Consider the following 18401-nt stretch of genomic DNA (forward strand, 5'->3'; position numbering starts at 1 on the left):
CCGTTCTTCGTATGAGTTTGGAAGGAAATGTCTGTGATCGGCAATTGAAACATCCCACTGCCAGTGAGTAATTTTCCTTGTCAATCATCTCTCTTCTTTCTTCTCTGGAGGGCTGCGATCCAACTGTCACTATACTCATTGAACCTCTGTACCTAATTAGATTTAATCAGAGACTTTAATTTTCTTGCAATTAATGCATGAAATTGTCTCAATTAATTCACTAACTAGATACCTTATTTTACTGGAGAGTCATGTCAGGAAAGGATCAATATCTACTGATAGTCTGACCAGAATATTATCTCAACAGTGTTTACCTATGAAGAAAGAACCAACTTTTCTGGCTTATCTCAGAAATGATATTACCTGCGATTAATTTCTTCATGTAAGATAGGTGCTTCTGTAAATGCCATCATGTACTTGGCCATTTTTGATCAATGTTATCCTCTTATTCTCTACCGTTATCTATAATATTAGTCTCGGCAAACAGTGAGCAAATCTTGATAATAGAAATGTTGATCATTCAATTTGATCATGATCTGCAACGGTATCTATAATATCTGATTTTCTGGATGGTTGTGCCTGTGCATGAGTGATTGTGTTACCTACTGTTACATGTGTATTATGTCTTGAAGTCTGGTTTTGATGGCCTCTCAAAAGAGGAAGAGCTGACAACAAGGTGTATATCTGCATGTAGCAGTGGTGCGAGCGCAAGTTGACATTTTGTAACTCACTGGCTGTTTCCCTGATTGTGAGTTACCTTGGAATCCTCAAGTGTGGAGAAAAGAGATGAGGCAATCAGCATTTTGTCTCTTTCCTCTATGTTGCATGGGTCCAAGGGTCAGCTAGGTGAAGCGAGAACGAAAAGCATTTTAGCTCACACCACTGTATTTTTTTGTGCTGTCCCCGTTTTGAGAAGAAACTGTGTTTAAAGGAAGTTATAAATAAATGAAATAACTAGGAGTTTGTCCAGCTGATGATTTAACACTGAAGAAGCATAATATACAGGGTAGTGTTAAGAAACTAACACTACCGTGGAAATCCTCCTAACGGTAAAATTTCTTTGTACAGCTCAGAACTCAGTAAATTATTATGAATAATGATAACCGCTCTCTAATAGTTTAAACGAATATTTTTTTGAAGAAGAAAACCAAACCTTCTGCCCATTAACCACGAGTATTTCAAAATTGGTGTATCGCATTTGGTGTATGCACATATTTAGGTTAAATAGACTTTGCCAATCTGGCACCGCGATCCAAGTTCCACCGAGCAAGACTTAATTCAATAAATATTTGGTAATTTAAGAAGAAAAAAAAAAACTGAAAAGTAGGTAACAGATTAACATCTCATTTAATTGTTCATGTAGTGCAAAAATTGATCATTTTTTTTAAATTGTAGATCAGATATTTTTTTTTTCAAAAAATAAAGTAAATACAGTACTTTTTTTATTGTCAGATCTCTATGAAAATGCCGAAAATCTTGAGTGGGAAATGTCAAAGACACTTATTAGTTTTGAAGAAAATTTCTGAGTCTTATCTCTACAGTTCAGAATAAAAAACTATAAATGAGGGCTTTAAAATGCGTGTTTATTTTTATTCTGGTTTTCTCATTTTTTATTTTTTTAAATTTTTTTGTATTTATTTTTTTCAAGCCCCCCCCCCCCCCCCCCAATTCTAGGCTATCATAAATTATGTAAACTCTTTTACTCGTGAGAACCAGTTTTTCAAGTTTGAAGTAGTTTCCATGACTGACTTTTCTTGACTCCAGGGAACTCGCCTGAGTTCCTTGACGGTATCAGGGAAATCGCGTCATTTCCATGACTGACGTTCCTTGACTCCAGGGAACTCACTTGACTTCCTTGACAGTGTCAGGGAAATCGCATCATTTCCATGACAGCCAGGGAAATCGCGTAATTTCCATGACTGACGAGTCAAGGAAATCATCCGATTTCCTTCACTCGTCCAAGGAAATCATTTGATTTCCTTCACTGGTCCAAGGAAATCATTTGATTTCCTTCACTCGTCCAAGGAAATCATCTGGTTTCCGTGACTTTTCCAAGGAAATCAAGTGATTTCCTTGGAAAAGTGAAGGAAATCAGCTCATTTCCGTGACTAAGTCAAGGAACGTTTTTACTTGGGTAATGATTATAGGATAAATCTCTCTGGTTAAATATCCCGTGCAAAGAGCGCCGCGCCGGATCTCCCGCCCGGATCTTTCTTAAGTTGCCACGGTGCTTGGCCCTTTCCGTCCGTTTCCATGGGCAGAAGTCAAAGCGGAGAGAGATGTGACCACGCTGCGCTGGCAAAGGTTCCGGCTACCTGCGAGCCTGCGACTCCGGAGCGGAAGATTCGGGTTCCGCCGGAGCGCTAGCTTGTTTTACAGTCCCCGCCCCTCCCATTTCAAGTGGTATTTAATCCCCCTAATTTTGGAGCACAAAATTTTCTTTTTGCGGCACAAAATAGCACAAAATTAGCACAAAATTATGACGTACTTTTTTTCTCGAAATTCGAAAGTGGGGGGCTATCGTTTCTACAGCCCCCCCAATTTGAAATGGTATTTAACCCCCTTAATTTTGGAGCACAAAATTTTCTTTTTGCGGCACAAAATAGCACAAAATTAGCACAAAATTATGACGTGCTTTTTTTCTCGAAATTCGAAAGTGGGGGGCTGCCGCACCTGCGACCTCCCCCTTAAATTTGGGGTGGTATTTAAGACCCCTAATTTTGGAGCACAAAATTTTCTTTTTGCGGCACAAAATAGCACAAAATTATGAGAGTATTACGGCATACTTTTTTTTCAAGAAATCAAAAAGGGGAGCAAACATTTCCACAGCCCCCCCAAAATTTGATGTGCCCGTTTACCCCCCTAAATTTACAAAAATGAATAATATCTCTACGGCACAAAATAGCACAAAATTAAAGCAGAAGCATGGCATACTCCACTTTCAAGAAATCGAAGAGGGGGGCAAACATTTCCACAGCCCCCCCAATTTTGAAATACCAATTTTTCCCCCTTAAATTTGAAAAAATTGAAAGTCTTGCTACGGCACAAAATAGCACAAAATTAGTACAAAATTATGGCATACTCCTTTTCCGAGAAATCGAAACAGGGGGCAAACATTTCTACAGCCCCCCCAATTTGGAATGCTGCTACCCCCCTTAATTTTGCGGCACAAAATTTTTTTCTTGCGGCACAAAATAGCACAAAATTAGCACAAAATTATGGCATTCTTTTTTTTCGAAAATTCGAAAGTGGGGGGGCTACCGTTTCTACAGCCCCCCCAATTTTGAGGAGCGTTTCCCCCCTTAATTTTGCAGCACAAAATTTTTAATTTGCGGCACAAAATAGCACAAAATTAGCACAAAATTATGATATAATTTTTGGTTTAAGATTCGAATGTGGGGGGGCTGTGGAAATGGACCCTGTTGGAACAGCAGTTTGAAGTCCGATTTCCAAATAAATTTTAAAAAAAGAAAAAAACTCAAAATTTTAATTTATTAGTTACGTATTGTTCTTTGTATGTACACATATTGGTACCTTTTCTCAAATGACGACCTTTGCCAATTTCTTTGGATTTCTTTTGATGCGGCTTTAAAAGCACTATTTATTGGTGAAAATATCTCATTTCCGTCAAAAAAGTGACCTTTGGATCCTATATGCTTTATATTGATGATCAAAGTACCACGAAACTATACGCGCCCCCGTTTGCGACTTAGCAGTCTTTTATAATTCATTATTTTTTCTTTGGAAAACTGGTTTTCTAAATTTTAGTAAATGCGTTTACTTGGATTTTTTTCTAATTCCAAGACGGGGTCAATCTAGAACAAAACATCGGTTTCGCACATGAACCACATTTTGCAATTAGGAACTACAATTTCTGGCTTATCCGTAAAAACACTCACGTGTATAGAGAGACTAATGGTACATAAGTTGTTTCAAAATTGATCCATAGAGGCTATAGTTTCTACTCGCAAAATGTAGTCCAAATAATAGACAGGATTTTCGAATTTTTCTCCACACAATGCATACAAAAACTTTTCGACTTGAAATCTCCGATGAGGCGGGGAAAAAGTTGACTGACTGTAAAGCGGGACAGACAATTGAATAAATCTCGTCAGCCGTGAATTAATCAAGATCCGAGTTTTTTCACACAACCCGGCGGGACTTGTAATTTAAACGAACTCACTCGTAACGAGGACACGCGTACACACATACACATGCACAGAGTGTATTACTCTTTCATGTATCAATGTATCATATATCATGGCGCACACACGCGCAGCCCGGAGCCCGACGACGACCGGGTAAAAAGCGCTCCTGAGTAATTGATTTGTTTGGAAGCGATAAATCAACTCAATTTTTTACTGTTTTTCACTAGTAAATAAAATTGACCATACAGCACTTCGGTTTCAGGGTTAGGACCGCACCGCGAGGGAGGCTCCGGACTCATCCGCCTGACACGGTGAAAAACAAAGTAAATACTTACTCTTGACTCGAGATGGGATTCCAGTCGAGGGTTGCCAGGTCTTGAGCATTCCGGCGAATCATTTTTTCAACAAGGTTTTCAGTCACAGGTCAACCAGCAGCCTGACTGTTGATATTTTGTGTTTGTCTGGTAGACACATAGGCGGTTCTAGACCTTCGTGCTTGGGGGTGCCCAGAGGTGGAAAATGTTGGAGACCGGCCCCGAAGGGGACAGTCGCTTAGGGGAGGTCTAAGTTTCGGCCCTCAAGTTTTATCCCTTTCCTACCCTCCTTTCTCTTTTTCTCTCCTTCCTCTCTATTTAAATACCTATAAATTCAGTGTAGAACATTTTTAGCAAAACTTTCCATCAAAACTACAATCTTACCATAAAAAAACAGTAGAATCTTTGTAAAACACGGCTATCAATATTGATTCTGTTTAAAACATTTTCAATTGATTGCTGGGATTTTTTCTCAGTGTGAGCGAATAAAGAATCTTTAAAAGCAGTAATTTCACGGTTCCGATAACCGTACTTAATTTTTGCTTGAGGGTGCCCGGCACCCACTGGCACCCCCGTAGAACCGCCTATGGGTAGACATAGGTGGCATTGGTTGAGGAGAAAAGAGGACGTGAATCGTCGGCTATGTCTTATCGCTGCTTTACTGGCCTGGTTACACGATCAAATTCCCGTCAAATTCCGATCAAATGGTGACTGGCGCGCACCATCTACCATCAAATTTCTGCGGCCTGCAAAAATTTAATGGTAGATGATGGAGCTGTGGGGCTCATCCTTCATCTGATTTCCACACAACCGTGCTTATTTTATGCTTATTTCAATCAACACGCTGTTTTAATTAATTTTACTCATCAATCTAGATAACTCTCGACCGCCATCTTGGTCATCATTTTGATCGGAATTTGACGGGAATTTGATCGTGTAACCAGGCCATATTGTGCTCTTGTCAGGTGGAATGGACGACATACTGTCGGTTACTTAAGAGGTGCCTTTAGCTTGTCGTGAGTTCCACCTGACAAAGGCACGATAAGCAGGGCCGGATTTACCTACTTGCCGCCCATGGGCCGCCTGTATTTTGCCGCCCCTTCTCATTCGTTTTGAAACATCGATACAAACCATCAAGGGAACGTGCCGGAGGAGGAGGGGCGCATAAGACGCGTTTACTCGTGTTACGCACATTTTTTGTAAAAGCCCTGTCAACACTAGCAAAAGTTCACGGAACTTCGCGCGAAAATTGGACGTATTTCTGTCAAACGGAACTAAGCGCCATAGGGTGAGGAAGGTAGAGGGGGGCTTGGATTGGCGGCGAAACCGGGCGTTGGGCTCATTCCGTCCTATACTCGCAATGCTTTTCCATGGCGCTTAGTTTCGTTTGACAGAAATACGTCCAATTAAGTTCCGTAAACCTATCTCTGTGTGGACGAGGCCTTTCATTTATAAGAAAAGAACGAAAAAATTATGAAAGAATGAGCATGAATGTGGTTTAATGATTTTTAATTTCCGCCACCGCGCCAACCGCACTGTGTTTGGCGCAATGCGTGAAGCACCCCTACAGTCTTGTATAGGCTCTATGCGTTTCACGTCGACCGCTGCCGATCGCGCTACGTTTGACGCAATGCGTGAAGTATTCATGGAGTCTTGTAGGCGCTAACATGTGATCATGCTGACCGGCGCGGTGTGCCGAGGGCTTCTCCTTTCCATCCCAAGTCCTCGTCATCATTACTCTCTGCGCGGCGCTGCTCCAGGCCAAATTGCGTGTTTGGTTATTCTCTCTCAACTAGACTAATGAAAGGCGCTGTCTCTTGTATCACCGAAAGACGAACAAACTAGAAATTACTTTACTTTAACTCTCAGGAAATGAGAGATTTTTTCGCCTTTTTTCGTTTGTAATTTTTTTTTTCTGAATCAGATTTTTTTCTTGATATCTACATTTGAAAAAATTACAACTTTTATCGCCATGGGCCGCGGCCCATGTGGCCACCCCCTAAATCCGGCCCTGACGATAAGATAGCGATTGATAAGATATAGCTGACCAATCAAACTCCGCCTTTAAACCTATGTCATCTACATATGTCTATCCGACAAACACAAAATTTCAACTTCCAGGCTGCAGAGTTATTTGAACTAGAGTACCAGAGAGTACGGAAAAGTCGGAAAATGGAGCTCTCAGAGCTCAAAAGGGCAGCCAACCTTCTACACGCAGAAAATATCACTGCCAATCTTCAGATTCGAATTTCAAACTAAGATGGCCAAAAATGGACATAAATGAGAGTTCTTCCGTAAAAATTAGAAAAGGTATGCAAACATTAAGTCAAATACGTGCATTTCAAAGGACGGGTCGTAACAATTTTACTAATGTATAACTCCGGATAATTTGAATTCATAGTTTAGTTGTCCTTACGGCCAAGAGCTCCAAAGCGTGAAATCGTGCTGTTCGGAATTTGAGAACACTCAATTCCTAAGGCTTCTGTTCTGTCCACACGAGCGTGGTTCGAGGAACTAACTCGACGAACTGCTCAGTTTCTCGAAACTTGTTCCTTGAAACGAGGGATGCTGTCCACACGAGTTCGCCCGAGCTGGAACCGGAACTTTCATAAAACTATACAAGTATTCCAAAATAATAGATCACTACGGCCGCAAGAGTAACAAAAACAAAGGTCAAGGCATATTACAGAGGTCGTAAAAAATAAAAACAAACGAATTCACAAAAAAAAAGAAGAAATATAGACTAAGCTTAGAGTACGGAGGAAGTTCCGAGGTCAGTTTGGATGAATAAGTTTCAGCGCAGCTAAAAATTGTTCCGGGAACAAGTTCCCTGAACTGAGTTCCGCGAACCGCGCTCGTGTGGACAAGGCCTTAGTCTACAACAACCACCCGTTTCATCGAATGGGATCGCTCCATTTTCCCTTCGAAATCTTTGTCTATCGACGTCAGTAATCACCCCGCGGATGTGTATCGAGTGTAGTCCACTCGAAGCCCACAACCCGTTCGACTTGAACGTGTCACACATGGAAATATTGATCCACACAAAGTCAACAATTCTGAAATCGTGCTGTTCGGAATTTGAGAGCACTTCCTTAGTCTACAACAACCATCCGTTTCATCGAATGGGATCGCTCCATTTTCCCTTCGAGTTCTTTGTCTATTGACGTCAATAATCACCCCACCGATGTGTATATCGCGCGTAGTCCACTCGAAGCCCACAACCCGTTCGACTTGACCGTGTCACACATGGAAATATTGATCCGCGGGCCGTCCGTCCTCCGAAAAGAAAAAAGATAAAAGGGAGTCGCGGGAGGGAACGGGGAGAGAAAATCGAATTAATAAGAAAAGTGATCCAATTAGCCGCGTCTCGTGACTCTAATCAGGGCGAAAATTATTGCTCGCCGTTGATTGGGCAGGCAGTGTCCCGGCCGATGCGCCGCAGCGGGAGGGGGCGGGCAGGGGTGTATGATAAAGAGGGGCTCGATTGTTCGGCCGGAGTGAAAGTGAGAGGTGACGAGGCTGGGGGAGACTCCGCACCGGACCCCAAGACCTCATCTTCCGATACCCCCCCCCCCCCCCGCGCGCGCGAATCTGCAGGACGTGTTCTCGTGCTCTTATGAGGCGCGCACCACGGGCGAACGCGTTCATTATTGGTGAAAAATGAGTTGCATCGGACTTTCGTGTTGCCGTGCCAAGGAAAAACGCCCTATGAATATTTGGATGTTGCCGGATGTCCTTTCAGAAAAAAAAAATTTTTTAAGAAAGTTATGGATACTACTCCTTATAAAAGCTTCATACAAAAACGGCAGAACACCCTGTAGTTGTGATTGTTTTAATGATATATTGCCGTGCTAAGGAAGAACGCCGTATGAACATTCGAGAGTTGTCAAATTTTCTCCGATAAAATGTTCATTTTTGAGGAAAAATATCAATATTTTCCCTTGAAATTTTCAGACTTTTTAGATCAAATCACGAACAAAATTATCTGAGAAATTGGAAGAAAAATATGCGTAATTTTTTTTTTATAAATAGTGATTTGTCAAAGGGAATTTGGCAACGTCTGAAGGCGCATACGGCGTTTTCCCTCAGCACGGCAGTATAGTATGATATTCTTTCACTCGTATAACTAAGATGGGCGCACTCCACAGCAGTTCGTCTGCGTCATGGAACATAGTCTGCACCACAATGGTGCAAACTTACGCAACCTCTCTGGATCTTCGTTCATCTCCAATATCCAGAGCTATACCCTGTATCCGGAGGTCCTTTGACTTTAATGGTATCGCACCCAGCATGCTCCGCCAAATTGATTCTAATCATACTTCTAATCATATGGGACATAAGGTCAACCGAAAACGGAATCGCAGAACCGCAATGGGTCAGTTACGCTGGACACAGAATCGTATTTTGAAGTTTTATCTTGTAGATCAGCTAGACATAGTAGAATCTGACCGAGCAGCATCTGTATTTATTCAATGTTAACCGAGATATCGCGCATTGAAAAAATCGTTTGATGACGTCATCCAGTGACACCCTTAGTTTCCTCCATCTTGCTTGCATCCGAGTTTCACGTTGAGTAACCAGTGAAATGTATGACTCCTTGACAAATGGAAGCAAGGAGGAAGAAACCAAAGGTGTTACTACCGCGGTGGATGGCGTCATAAAACGAATTTTTGAAAGCGCGAAATCTCGACAAATATTGAACATAGCTAGTTGCTGTTTGCACCAATCACATTATTTGTAGTTGATCCACGAACATTAAACATCATAACACGATTCTGCGACCACCGCAACAGACTTATTCGGTGGTTTTGCGTCAATGAAGGTAAGACCGCATTGTGAGCGGGGTCCTGCGTTCCTCTAGGTTGGTGCATGCACTGCACATGCAGATCCAAAACTGCCGCGAGACAGCGAAGAGAGTAGTGAGCGCATTTCTGTATGAGCCTCGGTTAGCGCATGCTTTTATATGGATTACATTTTGCAATAAGGAACCACTATTTCTGGCTCATTTTAGAAACAACATATATGCCATTGAATCCCTATGCAGATACGTGCTTTTATGGATAGTGGTTCCTTATTGCAAAATGTAATCCATATGTCCCGAGGTTCACCCCAGCATGCACTTACTGCTCTCTTGGGTATCACGGCAGAAAAAGGTGACGTAGGACCACACTTCAGAGGTTTTGCATCACAGACTGCTCAGTACCGCTATGGTGATTCACCTATTTTTATCCTTTTTTACCGATTTAATCGCTACTTTAAATCGCGTAAAATATCAAATTTTGAACTGATCGAAGTTTAAACTCACAAAAAGGTAAAAAAATGAATAAATAAATAAATAAAAAAAACATTATAATAAAAATAAAAAATATGAAAAAATATGAATATGAACATTGGAGTTTCGCGGGGAGGCTTCAAGTCGGCGAAACGGTGACTGACCAGTGATAGGCTAAATTGAATCGATTGCTGGTGCGGAGATAGCACTCATGAACGAGGGTTGAATTCAATCATTGGAGGGTGGGGGCGGGGCGGGGGTGGGAGGAAATTAAACAATTAATTATTTGAAATATGAAAAAAGACCCGACAGATCACCGGCCGCTAGGACGCTCGCTGCCACGGGGGTGGGGAGGAAAAGCAGAAATCTTTTGCATTTTTCCCATTATTTTTTATTCCATTCATTAGTGCGCTCGGAGATACGATCGGGAAAAAATAATAAATTAATACATTTTCAGTAATACAACACGGGAAAAATGTATAATGGAAATAATTAATTGAAGTTTCAGTTCGTATAATGGGCGTCGCTCGTCATGGGATTGGACTTATGTGAGGGCTGAAGGAGGGTGGGGGAGGGGGATGAGCGAAGGGGGCGCGAGAGGAAAACCGGGGTTGGACATTTTAAAAATTCGCCGGACCTTCACTTGAATGTCGTTCTGCACTAATGATCCCTAATGTTCCTTCCCCAGCTCCGTAAACAAAAGTTAATCAAGCCCTGTACTCGGTTAGGAATTTCAGTCTATCGAAAAAGTTTGATCGTACACGGGGAGAAGTACCCAGTTTGTGCCGATATATTTAACATTTAGATGCTCTCAAATTCGTAAGTGCGTCTAATGAACATTTCGACTCAAATTCAATTTATAAAAAGCTACTCCAGCGGACTGATTAAATTGATAAAAAACGGGATACACAGTAAGAGAAATTAACCGAAATATTGTGTTAATATAGGAAGCCAAACCCGAAGTAACACAAGTTGTTGGTTGATTTTTTCCGTGTTAAATTTCCCTGTGTCAAATCGACCAAATCTTTTTGTTCAAAATCTACGACTTCATTGCGGAAATTAGTAGACAGCCTCCGGGATCGTAAACAAGTACTCAATCCTTTAAAAGCTATGCTCTTGGTCATTCTATGATATTTTTGAAGGCGTTTGAATTTTGGCCTAGTCTCTGTTCGGGTCGATGCTATTGCATCTAGGTCTTTGGAGAGCATCCGTCATCGGTACTTGTTTACGTAACACTAACACGACAAACTAACACATCAGTCTAAAACTATGCCACGGATAAAAATGAGCGTGGACAGTGCGATATAGCCAAACTAATCAAACAATACGTGAGAGATGTCTCTGCATAGCTGGTGGCACATAGTCGCACAGGCTTTGGGCTCTGAGCTTTGGGCCACCGGCCTAAAGAATATGCTCATGCATAAAGAGATGATAATGAGGGCTCAAATAATGGGACTTCGCACACAAACTGCTCAGCCCTCATGCATTCGCGCGCCTGGAATACATTCGCTGTTGCCACTGATATGAATTCTTCACCTAATTTTTCTCAAAGGGAGGAAATAGAAAGAGAAAAGTAAAAAAAGAGGGACCCTGGTAAACATTGGCAGTAGAATCTGTGTTCCAAAATACCATAGACCTACAGCCGGCTGTAAAATTTCCAATAGCTTCTATAACCGGCAACACAATTTCTTATAGCATTTTATAGCCGATGGCGACTGTTGAAACAGATGCTATGCTAAATGGTCTCCGTGGCGACCACTTTTTCTCTTCATCTTAACCTAGTATATATGAAAAAAAAGTCCTGCTTGTGTGATTCTTCCAGTCATAATTTATCCTTAAAAAGGTATTATTAATAAAAATGTGTTGATTTATCTATAATATTGTTGACCTTTTTTCTGAGCTCAACAAAGTGGTGACCCCGACGTGATTCTTTTCTCAAAATCTAGAAAAGAACTAATTATACTGTTGTGTGAAGTTATGAGTCTATCTCTGGTTATGGCTTTTGCTGATATCAGAGACTCAGTTGTTGGTTATGGCTTTTGCTAATACCACCTTGGATTTTGGTTATGCTTTTGCGAAGACCATGGATTTTGAACGGTTATGGCTTTTGCTAATACCACCTTGGATTTTGGTTATGCTTTTGCGAATACCATGGATTTTGAACGGTTATGGCTTTTGCTGATACCGGATGGATCGTTTTAAAGGTTATGGCTTTTGCTGATACCTCGGATCCTTTGAGGATTTCACAGTGTTGATATCCTCTAGACTGGCCAGTCAAAACTTTTGTTGTATGGCTTTTGCTGACACAACTATTGGCTGCATTGCATGCCTTTTCTTTTGTTGTATGGCTTTTGCTGACACAACTATTGGCTGCATTGCATGCCTTTTCTTTTGTTGTATGGCTTTTGCTGACACAACTATTGGCTGCATTGCATGCCTTTTCTTTTGTTGTATGGCTTTTGCTGACACAACTATTGGCTGCATTGCATGCCTTTTCTTTTGTTGTATGGCTTTTGCTGACACAACTATTGGCTGCATTGCATGCCTTTTCTTTTGTTGTATGGCTTTTGCTGACACAACTATTGGCTGCACTGCATGCCTTTTCTTCTGTTGTATGGCTTTTGCTGACACAACTATTGGCTGCACTGCATGCCTTTTCTTTTGTTGTATGGCTTTTGCTGACACAACTATTGGCTGCACTGCATGCCTTTTCTTCTGTTGTATGGCTTTTGCTGACACAACTATTGGCTGCACTGCATGCCTTTTCTATTGATATGTCTTTTGCTGATCCAATTATTCGTTGCATTGCATGCTATATATGCTGTTCTTTCTTCCTCTAGGTTCCTAGAGTTTTTCGCTTAATTTGTCAACGAGCATGGAGATGACTACTAGATTAGAAGCCCTGCTGTCTACTAAAGAACAACTGATTTTCCAGCTACAATGCTTCGAGTCTGTGGTAACAGAAACCAGCGTTTCATCATCAAGCCCCAATTTCGAAGGAATTGAAGCTCGATGCAATAACTTGAGTCACTTCATGGATCAAATTGCACGAGTAGCGCACGACATCAAGCGAATCAATCCAGACCTTTTTGATCAGCAAGAATTGATGCAAATCGAACAAAGATACTATTCCAACATTGGCAAAGCAAAGACAATGCTGAGATCAAGACCCGAAAATGCTGACACCGATTTGCTAAGTATGGCAGCGCAGCAGAATGCAGTTACAACTGTGGATTTGATTAAAGCTTCAAAATTTAAGGTCCCAGATCTGCCCAAATTCGAAGGCCGGTACAGTGATTGGACAGCATTTAAGCAGATGTTTGACTCTCTCATTCATAACAACACCGCAATACCTACAATTTTGAAATTCCATCATTTGAAATGTGCATTGGGCGCCAAACCTGCACTACTGATTAAGAATTTAGATTTCACAGAGCCTAACTATGAAATTGCGCTGACAGCATTGACAGAACGTTATGAAGACAAGCATTTAACCATAATAAGGCAAGTGGAAATCCTTATGAATATGAGCATGACCACAGTCTGTAAATGCAAGAAGTCAACAAAATTGACTGCAAAGGATTTGGAGTCCATGTACAACTGTGTAAATCAAACCATACAAACTTTACGAGCTATGGAAGTGGATACTGATAGTTGGGACCCCATAATATGCCATGCAGTCACTTCAAGATTCGATGAAAGTACAATTACAGCATGGGGCAACAAGATGAAACCTAAAACTACTCCAACGAAAGAGCAAATATTAGCATTCTTGGACAAAGAAGGAGAGTTCTAGAATCACTGGAGAGCTCAAAGAATAAGGATTCTGAGTCGAGTGGTTTTAGGTTTGAATCAAAAAACGAACGCAAAAAAGTTGAAGTAAAGAGGAAGGCTCCTCACCAAACAATTCATGGATTTGTGCAGCATCAAAAGAAAATATCGAACATTAAAAAGTGCATCTACTGCTCCGGGAGTCATTACATAAGTTCTTGCCTTAATTTTCGGAAGTTGACCCTGCCTGATAGGTACACGATTATCAAATCAGAAAATCTCTGTCATTCATGCATGAGGCAAAAACATTCCAACGGTGAGCAGTGCAAAGGCTATCCTTGTAAAACTTGTGGAAAAAATCATCATATCGCGCTTCATCAAGACAAAGAAATGTCTGGACACGTTGGGAAGGAGTCAAGCTCGGGTGCTCGTACCTCCGACATATGACTAGCAACGGTACAATTAGAAGTATTGAACAAGTTTGGAAAATTAATCAGTGCTCGAGCGTTGCTGGACTGTGGGGCACAGTCAAATTTTGTCTCAGAACAGCTTGTGAACGAGTTACAAAATACTACTGACAATGTGCAATGCACCGTATCAGGCATTGGTTCAGCCTTTGTGTCAAAAATAGCCAAAATAGAATTCTGCGCTGTTCAAAATAAGTGTCTTCAAAAGAAGCACTTTCTAGTTATAAACAGTTTGCCAATTTCGTTGCCCAAAGTGGATGTCAATCCATGTATAAAGTCCGCTATTTCAGATGAGCCCTTAGCGGACCCAACCTGCTTCTCGAATAACAAAATCCATATAATTTTGGGTGAAAACTTGCCTTGGAAAATTTTAAAATCTGGACGGAAGATGTTCCCAGAGTCAAAAATATTGCTTCAAGAAACAACTTTAGGATGGATTGTGGTAAATTATAATGATACTAAGAACATGTTTGACGTTGATGCGCCTCAAGTACTTGCGTTTTCAAAGGTAAAGGAAGTATACTTTGATCTACGGCAATTCTGGGAAGTAGAAGAATGCAATCCTCCTGAAAACATTGGGACGCATGTCTGCGAAATTTTATTTGCTGAGACGACGTACACAAATCCTGATAATTATTTTGTTGTGAAGCTTCCCATCAAAGAGGATCCTAAAGTTCTTGGGAATTCTAAACGTTTAGCGTTGAAACGCCTGTTTGCGATGGAGAAAAAACTAAATAACAATGATAAACTAAAAACCATGTATACAGAATTCATGAGAGAATACCAAGCATTGGGACATATGAGTGAAGTGTCGCACGAAAATGAGCATGCCCCATCATACTATATACCTCACCTAGGAGTGTTAAGAGAGAACAGCTTGACCACGAAACTACGGGTAGTATTCGACGCGTCAGCAAAGAGCAGTTCAGGAAAAAGTTTGAATGATATATTACACGTTGGACCTACAATTCAAGACACGCTTTTTGATATTATTTTAAGATTCAGAGAATATCCGTTTGTAATAACAGCAGACATAACGAAAATGTATAGAATGATATTAATCGCACCTGAAGATAGAAGCTTGCAAAGAATATTATGGAGAGAAAATCCTAACGATTCAGTTAAGGTTTTTGAGTTGAACACTGTAACATACGGTACAGGTCCTGCTCCTTTCCTCGCTATCAGGGCATTGCAAGAATCAGCAAATATTCAAGAAGAGAACTTGCCCATAGGAGCCTATCATGTCAAAAAATCGTTTTATGTTGACGATTTTTTGGGGGGAGCAGATACGGTAGAAGAAGCAAGACAAGTTAAGAAAGAGGTTGAAGCAGTCACATCCTCAAATAATTTCCTTTTAAGAAAATGGGCGTCTAATGACTCCACAATTCTGAAGACAGGAGCTCAGCAAACCGAGCCTTTATATTTCAACGACAACAGAGATATTAAAGTGCTTGGGATAGAGTGGCATCCGGCAACAGACATTTTCTGTTTCTCAGCAAGACACAAAGCAACTAGTGTGGTCACTAAGCGAATATTATTATCTGAAATCTCCAAATTATTCGATCCACTAGGAATAGTCGGCCCAATACTGGTAAGAGCGAAAATGCTGATTCAAGATTTATGGAAACTAAAACTAAATTGGGATGAACCTGTACCTGATGTTATTAAAAAGAAATGGATGGAACTAGCAGACGATCTAGCGATGTTAACAGAATTTTCAGTTCCAAGACATGTGCAAATCTCCAGGAGAACGAAAAAATTAGTATTTCATGGATTTGGTGATGCGTCCAAAGGAGCATATGGAGCATGCATTTATGTTGTAAGTTACAACGCTGACTCGCCAACATCTATATTACTCTGTTCAAAATCACGAGTTGCCCCTTTGAAGTTGCTGACGATACCTCGATTAGAGCTATTAGCAGCACTTTTATTGGCAAGATTAATGAAAAGAGTGTTGTCGGCTGTAAACAATCATCCGCATGCAATTTTCTTATGGTCAGATTCTATGGATGTTCTGTATTGGTTGCAAAAACCGCCAGACACCTGGCAGACGTTCGTGGCCAATCGTGTCTCAGAAATCGAAGCCTTTACAACTGAAGTACATGCATCCTGGAAGTATGTTCCAACCAAAGAAAATCCAGCTGATCTAATATCAAGAGGTGTTTCTTCAGCGATGCTTAAAAAGTCTGATCTTTGGAAATCAGGCCCACACTGGCTTACGAGTGATTCAAGGTTTTGGCCTAAGCAGTCCATAAATCCTCCATCAAATGGTCAAAGCGAAGAGAAAGTTGTACGAGTCTTTCTTGGAATTCAGTCATTTTTCTCAAGTTTAAATGTCTTGCTGGATAGAGTCTCTTCACTGTCAAAGCTGTTGCGAATAGTGGCATATGTTTTAAGATTTGTCAATAATGTTGGTCGAAAAAATACAAAAAATACATCTCAGATATTATTACCAGAGGAATTGGATAACGCTCAAGATGTATGTACAAAATCAATTCAGCATCAAGTTTTCAATCAAGATATCCATGATTTAATGAGCCCACAAGGTGAACTGAGAGGCTCAAGCAGCATAAAAACTTTAAATCCGTTTATGGACTCTAAAGGACTCCTGAGAGTTGGAGGAAGATTGAAGAACTCTAATCTGCCTCTAGGAGAAAAACATCCTGTTCTATTGCCAGCACGTCATAAATTAACGGAACTTATAATTCGTGAGAAACATGAACGATTAGGCCACGCTGCGCCTCAAGCATTGTTAGCAAGTGTTAGACAGAGTTTCTGGCCGTTACAAGGGAAGCAAATGGCACAAAAAATTGCCGCAAGATGCATGACCTGTATAAGGGCTAAACCCAAGCTGTCCTCCCAAATGATGGGTCAATTGCCTTTAGAAAGGGTGGTTCCTGCGCCAGCGTTTACATCAGTAGGTGTCGATTTTGCTGGGCCAATTAAGTTAAGATCGTCACGTACTGCTAAAACGTCAAACAAAAAGGCATATCTGACACTGTTCGTCTGTTTTGTTACAAAAGCAGTGCACTTAGAACTTTGTCCTGACCTATCCGCTGCAGGTTTTATAGATACGTTCAAAAGATTCATCTCCAGAAGAGGAATACCCAGTCTCGTGTTCTCCGACAATGCTAAAACCTTCGTTGCAGCTGATTCTCACGTGCAAAGTTGTTTTGATCAATTTTTCAAAGATTCAAGGGTATTGAACTATCTAGCTGTAGAGCGCATAAAATGGAGGTTTTCGCCACCATACTCTCCTCACCATGGTGGTCTCCATGAAGCAGCAATCAAGAGCTTTAAGTACCATTTCAGAAGAATTGTTTCCAACCGCTTGCTAACGTATGATGAGGCTCAAACTATTGTAACTCAAATTGAGGCCATATTAAACTCAAGGCCACTAACTCCACTGTCATCAAATCCAAATGATCTATCAGTCCTGACTCCGGGGCACTTCATAATTGGTAGACCATTGACCAGCTTTCTTAGTAATGCTAATTCTGCGTCACTGTCAGACACGGAATTAGTCAAGAAGTATTCTCAGCTCGGAAGAACATTACAATCATTTTGGAACCGATGGTCCACAGAATATTTGCAAAAGTTGCAAGTTTTTCCAAAATGGTACAAGAAAGAGAAACGTATAATGCCTGGATCCCTTGTGCTAGTCAAGGTCAAGAACTTGCCCCCGCTGTGTTGGCCGTTTGCCAGAGTCCATAAAGTGCATCCAGGAAAAGATGGGATACCACGAGTGGTAACGCTTCGCACAAGCCAAGGAGACATGATTAGAGGAATAACGGAACTATGTGTCGTTCCTACTTTTGAGGATACCTCAAAGGGGGGAGTGTGTTGAAACAGATGCTATGCTAAATGGTCTCCGTGGCGACCACTTTTTCTCTTCATCTTAACCTAGTATATATGAAAAAAAAGTCCTGCTTGTGTGATTCTTCCAGTCATAATTTATCCTTAAAAAGGTATTATTAATAAAAATGTGTTGATTTATCTATAATATTGTTGACCTTTTTTCTGAGCTCAACAGCGACTAAGCAGCCTGGCGATAAAGTGTATGCTAAACGTTACTAATTACGGATGCTAGGACTTAGTGAGCTTTTGGACTACCGCTCTCTTTTTGGGCCGCAGTATCTTGATTTAATTTGTGAGGAAAGCTCCGTTCTTTTGAAGGATGCCTGACATTCTTAATATGTTGGAGCGCCTTTAATTTTGTATGATACTGTGCAATACCCCTGGTGTGAAATAGTTGCTTCCAGCGCCGCGGTACGCTGCGGCGCAGCGCGGCGGGGCAGCGCAGCCAGCGCTGAACGCGCATTGGCGCCTGCAAACCTAACAGGGATACTTCACGCATTGCGCAATGCGTGAAGTATCCCTGTTAGGTTTGTAGGCGCCGGTGCGCCGCCGCTCCGCTTTGTGTTAGGCT

At 41.2% G+C, this 18401-nt stretch overlaps 1 protein-coding gene across 1 annotated transcript; it reads left to right on the top strand.

Annotated features, from left to right (window-relative positions):
* The first annotated feature begins 14438 nt into the window (after positions 1-14438).
* On the top strand, positions 14439-17819 carry LOC140223914 (uncharacterized). Its single transcript, XM_072296419.1, has one exon. The coding sequence runs from the start codon at positions 14439-14441 to the stop codon at positions 17817-17819; it is 3381 nt and encodes a 1126-aa protein (XP_072152520.1).
* Positions 17820-18401: the final 582 nt, after the last annotated feature.

The sequence above is a fragment of the Bemisia tabaci genome, chromosome 2 (genome assembly GCF_918797505.1).
Source record: "Bemisia tabaci chromosome 2, PGI_BMITA_v3".
Taxonomy (NCBI): domain Eukaryota; kingdom Metazoa; phylum Arthropoda; class Insecta; order Hemiptera; family Aleyrodidae; genus Bemisia; species Bemisia tabaci.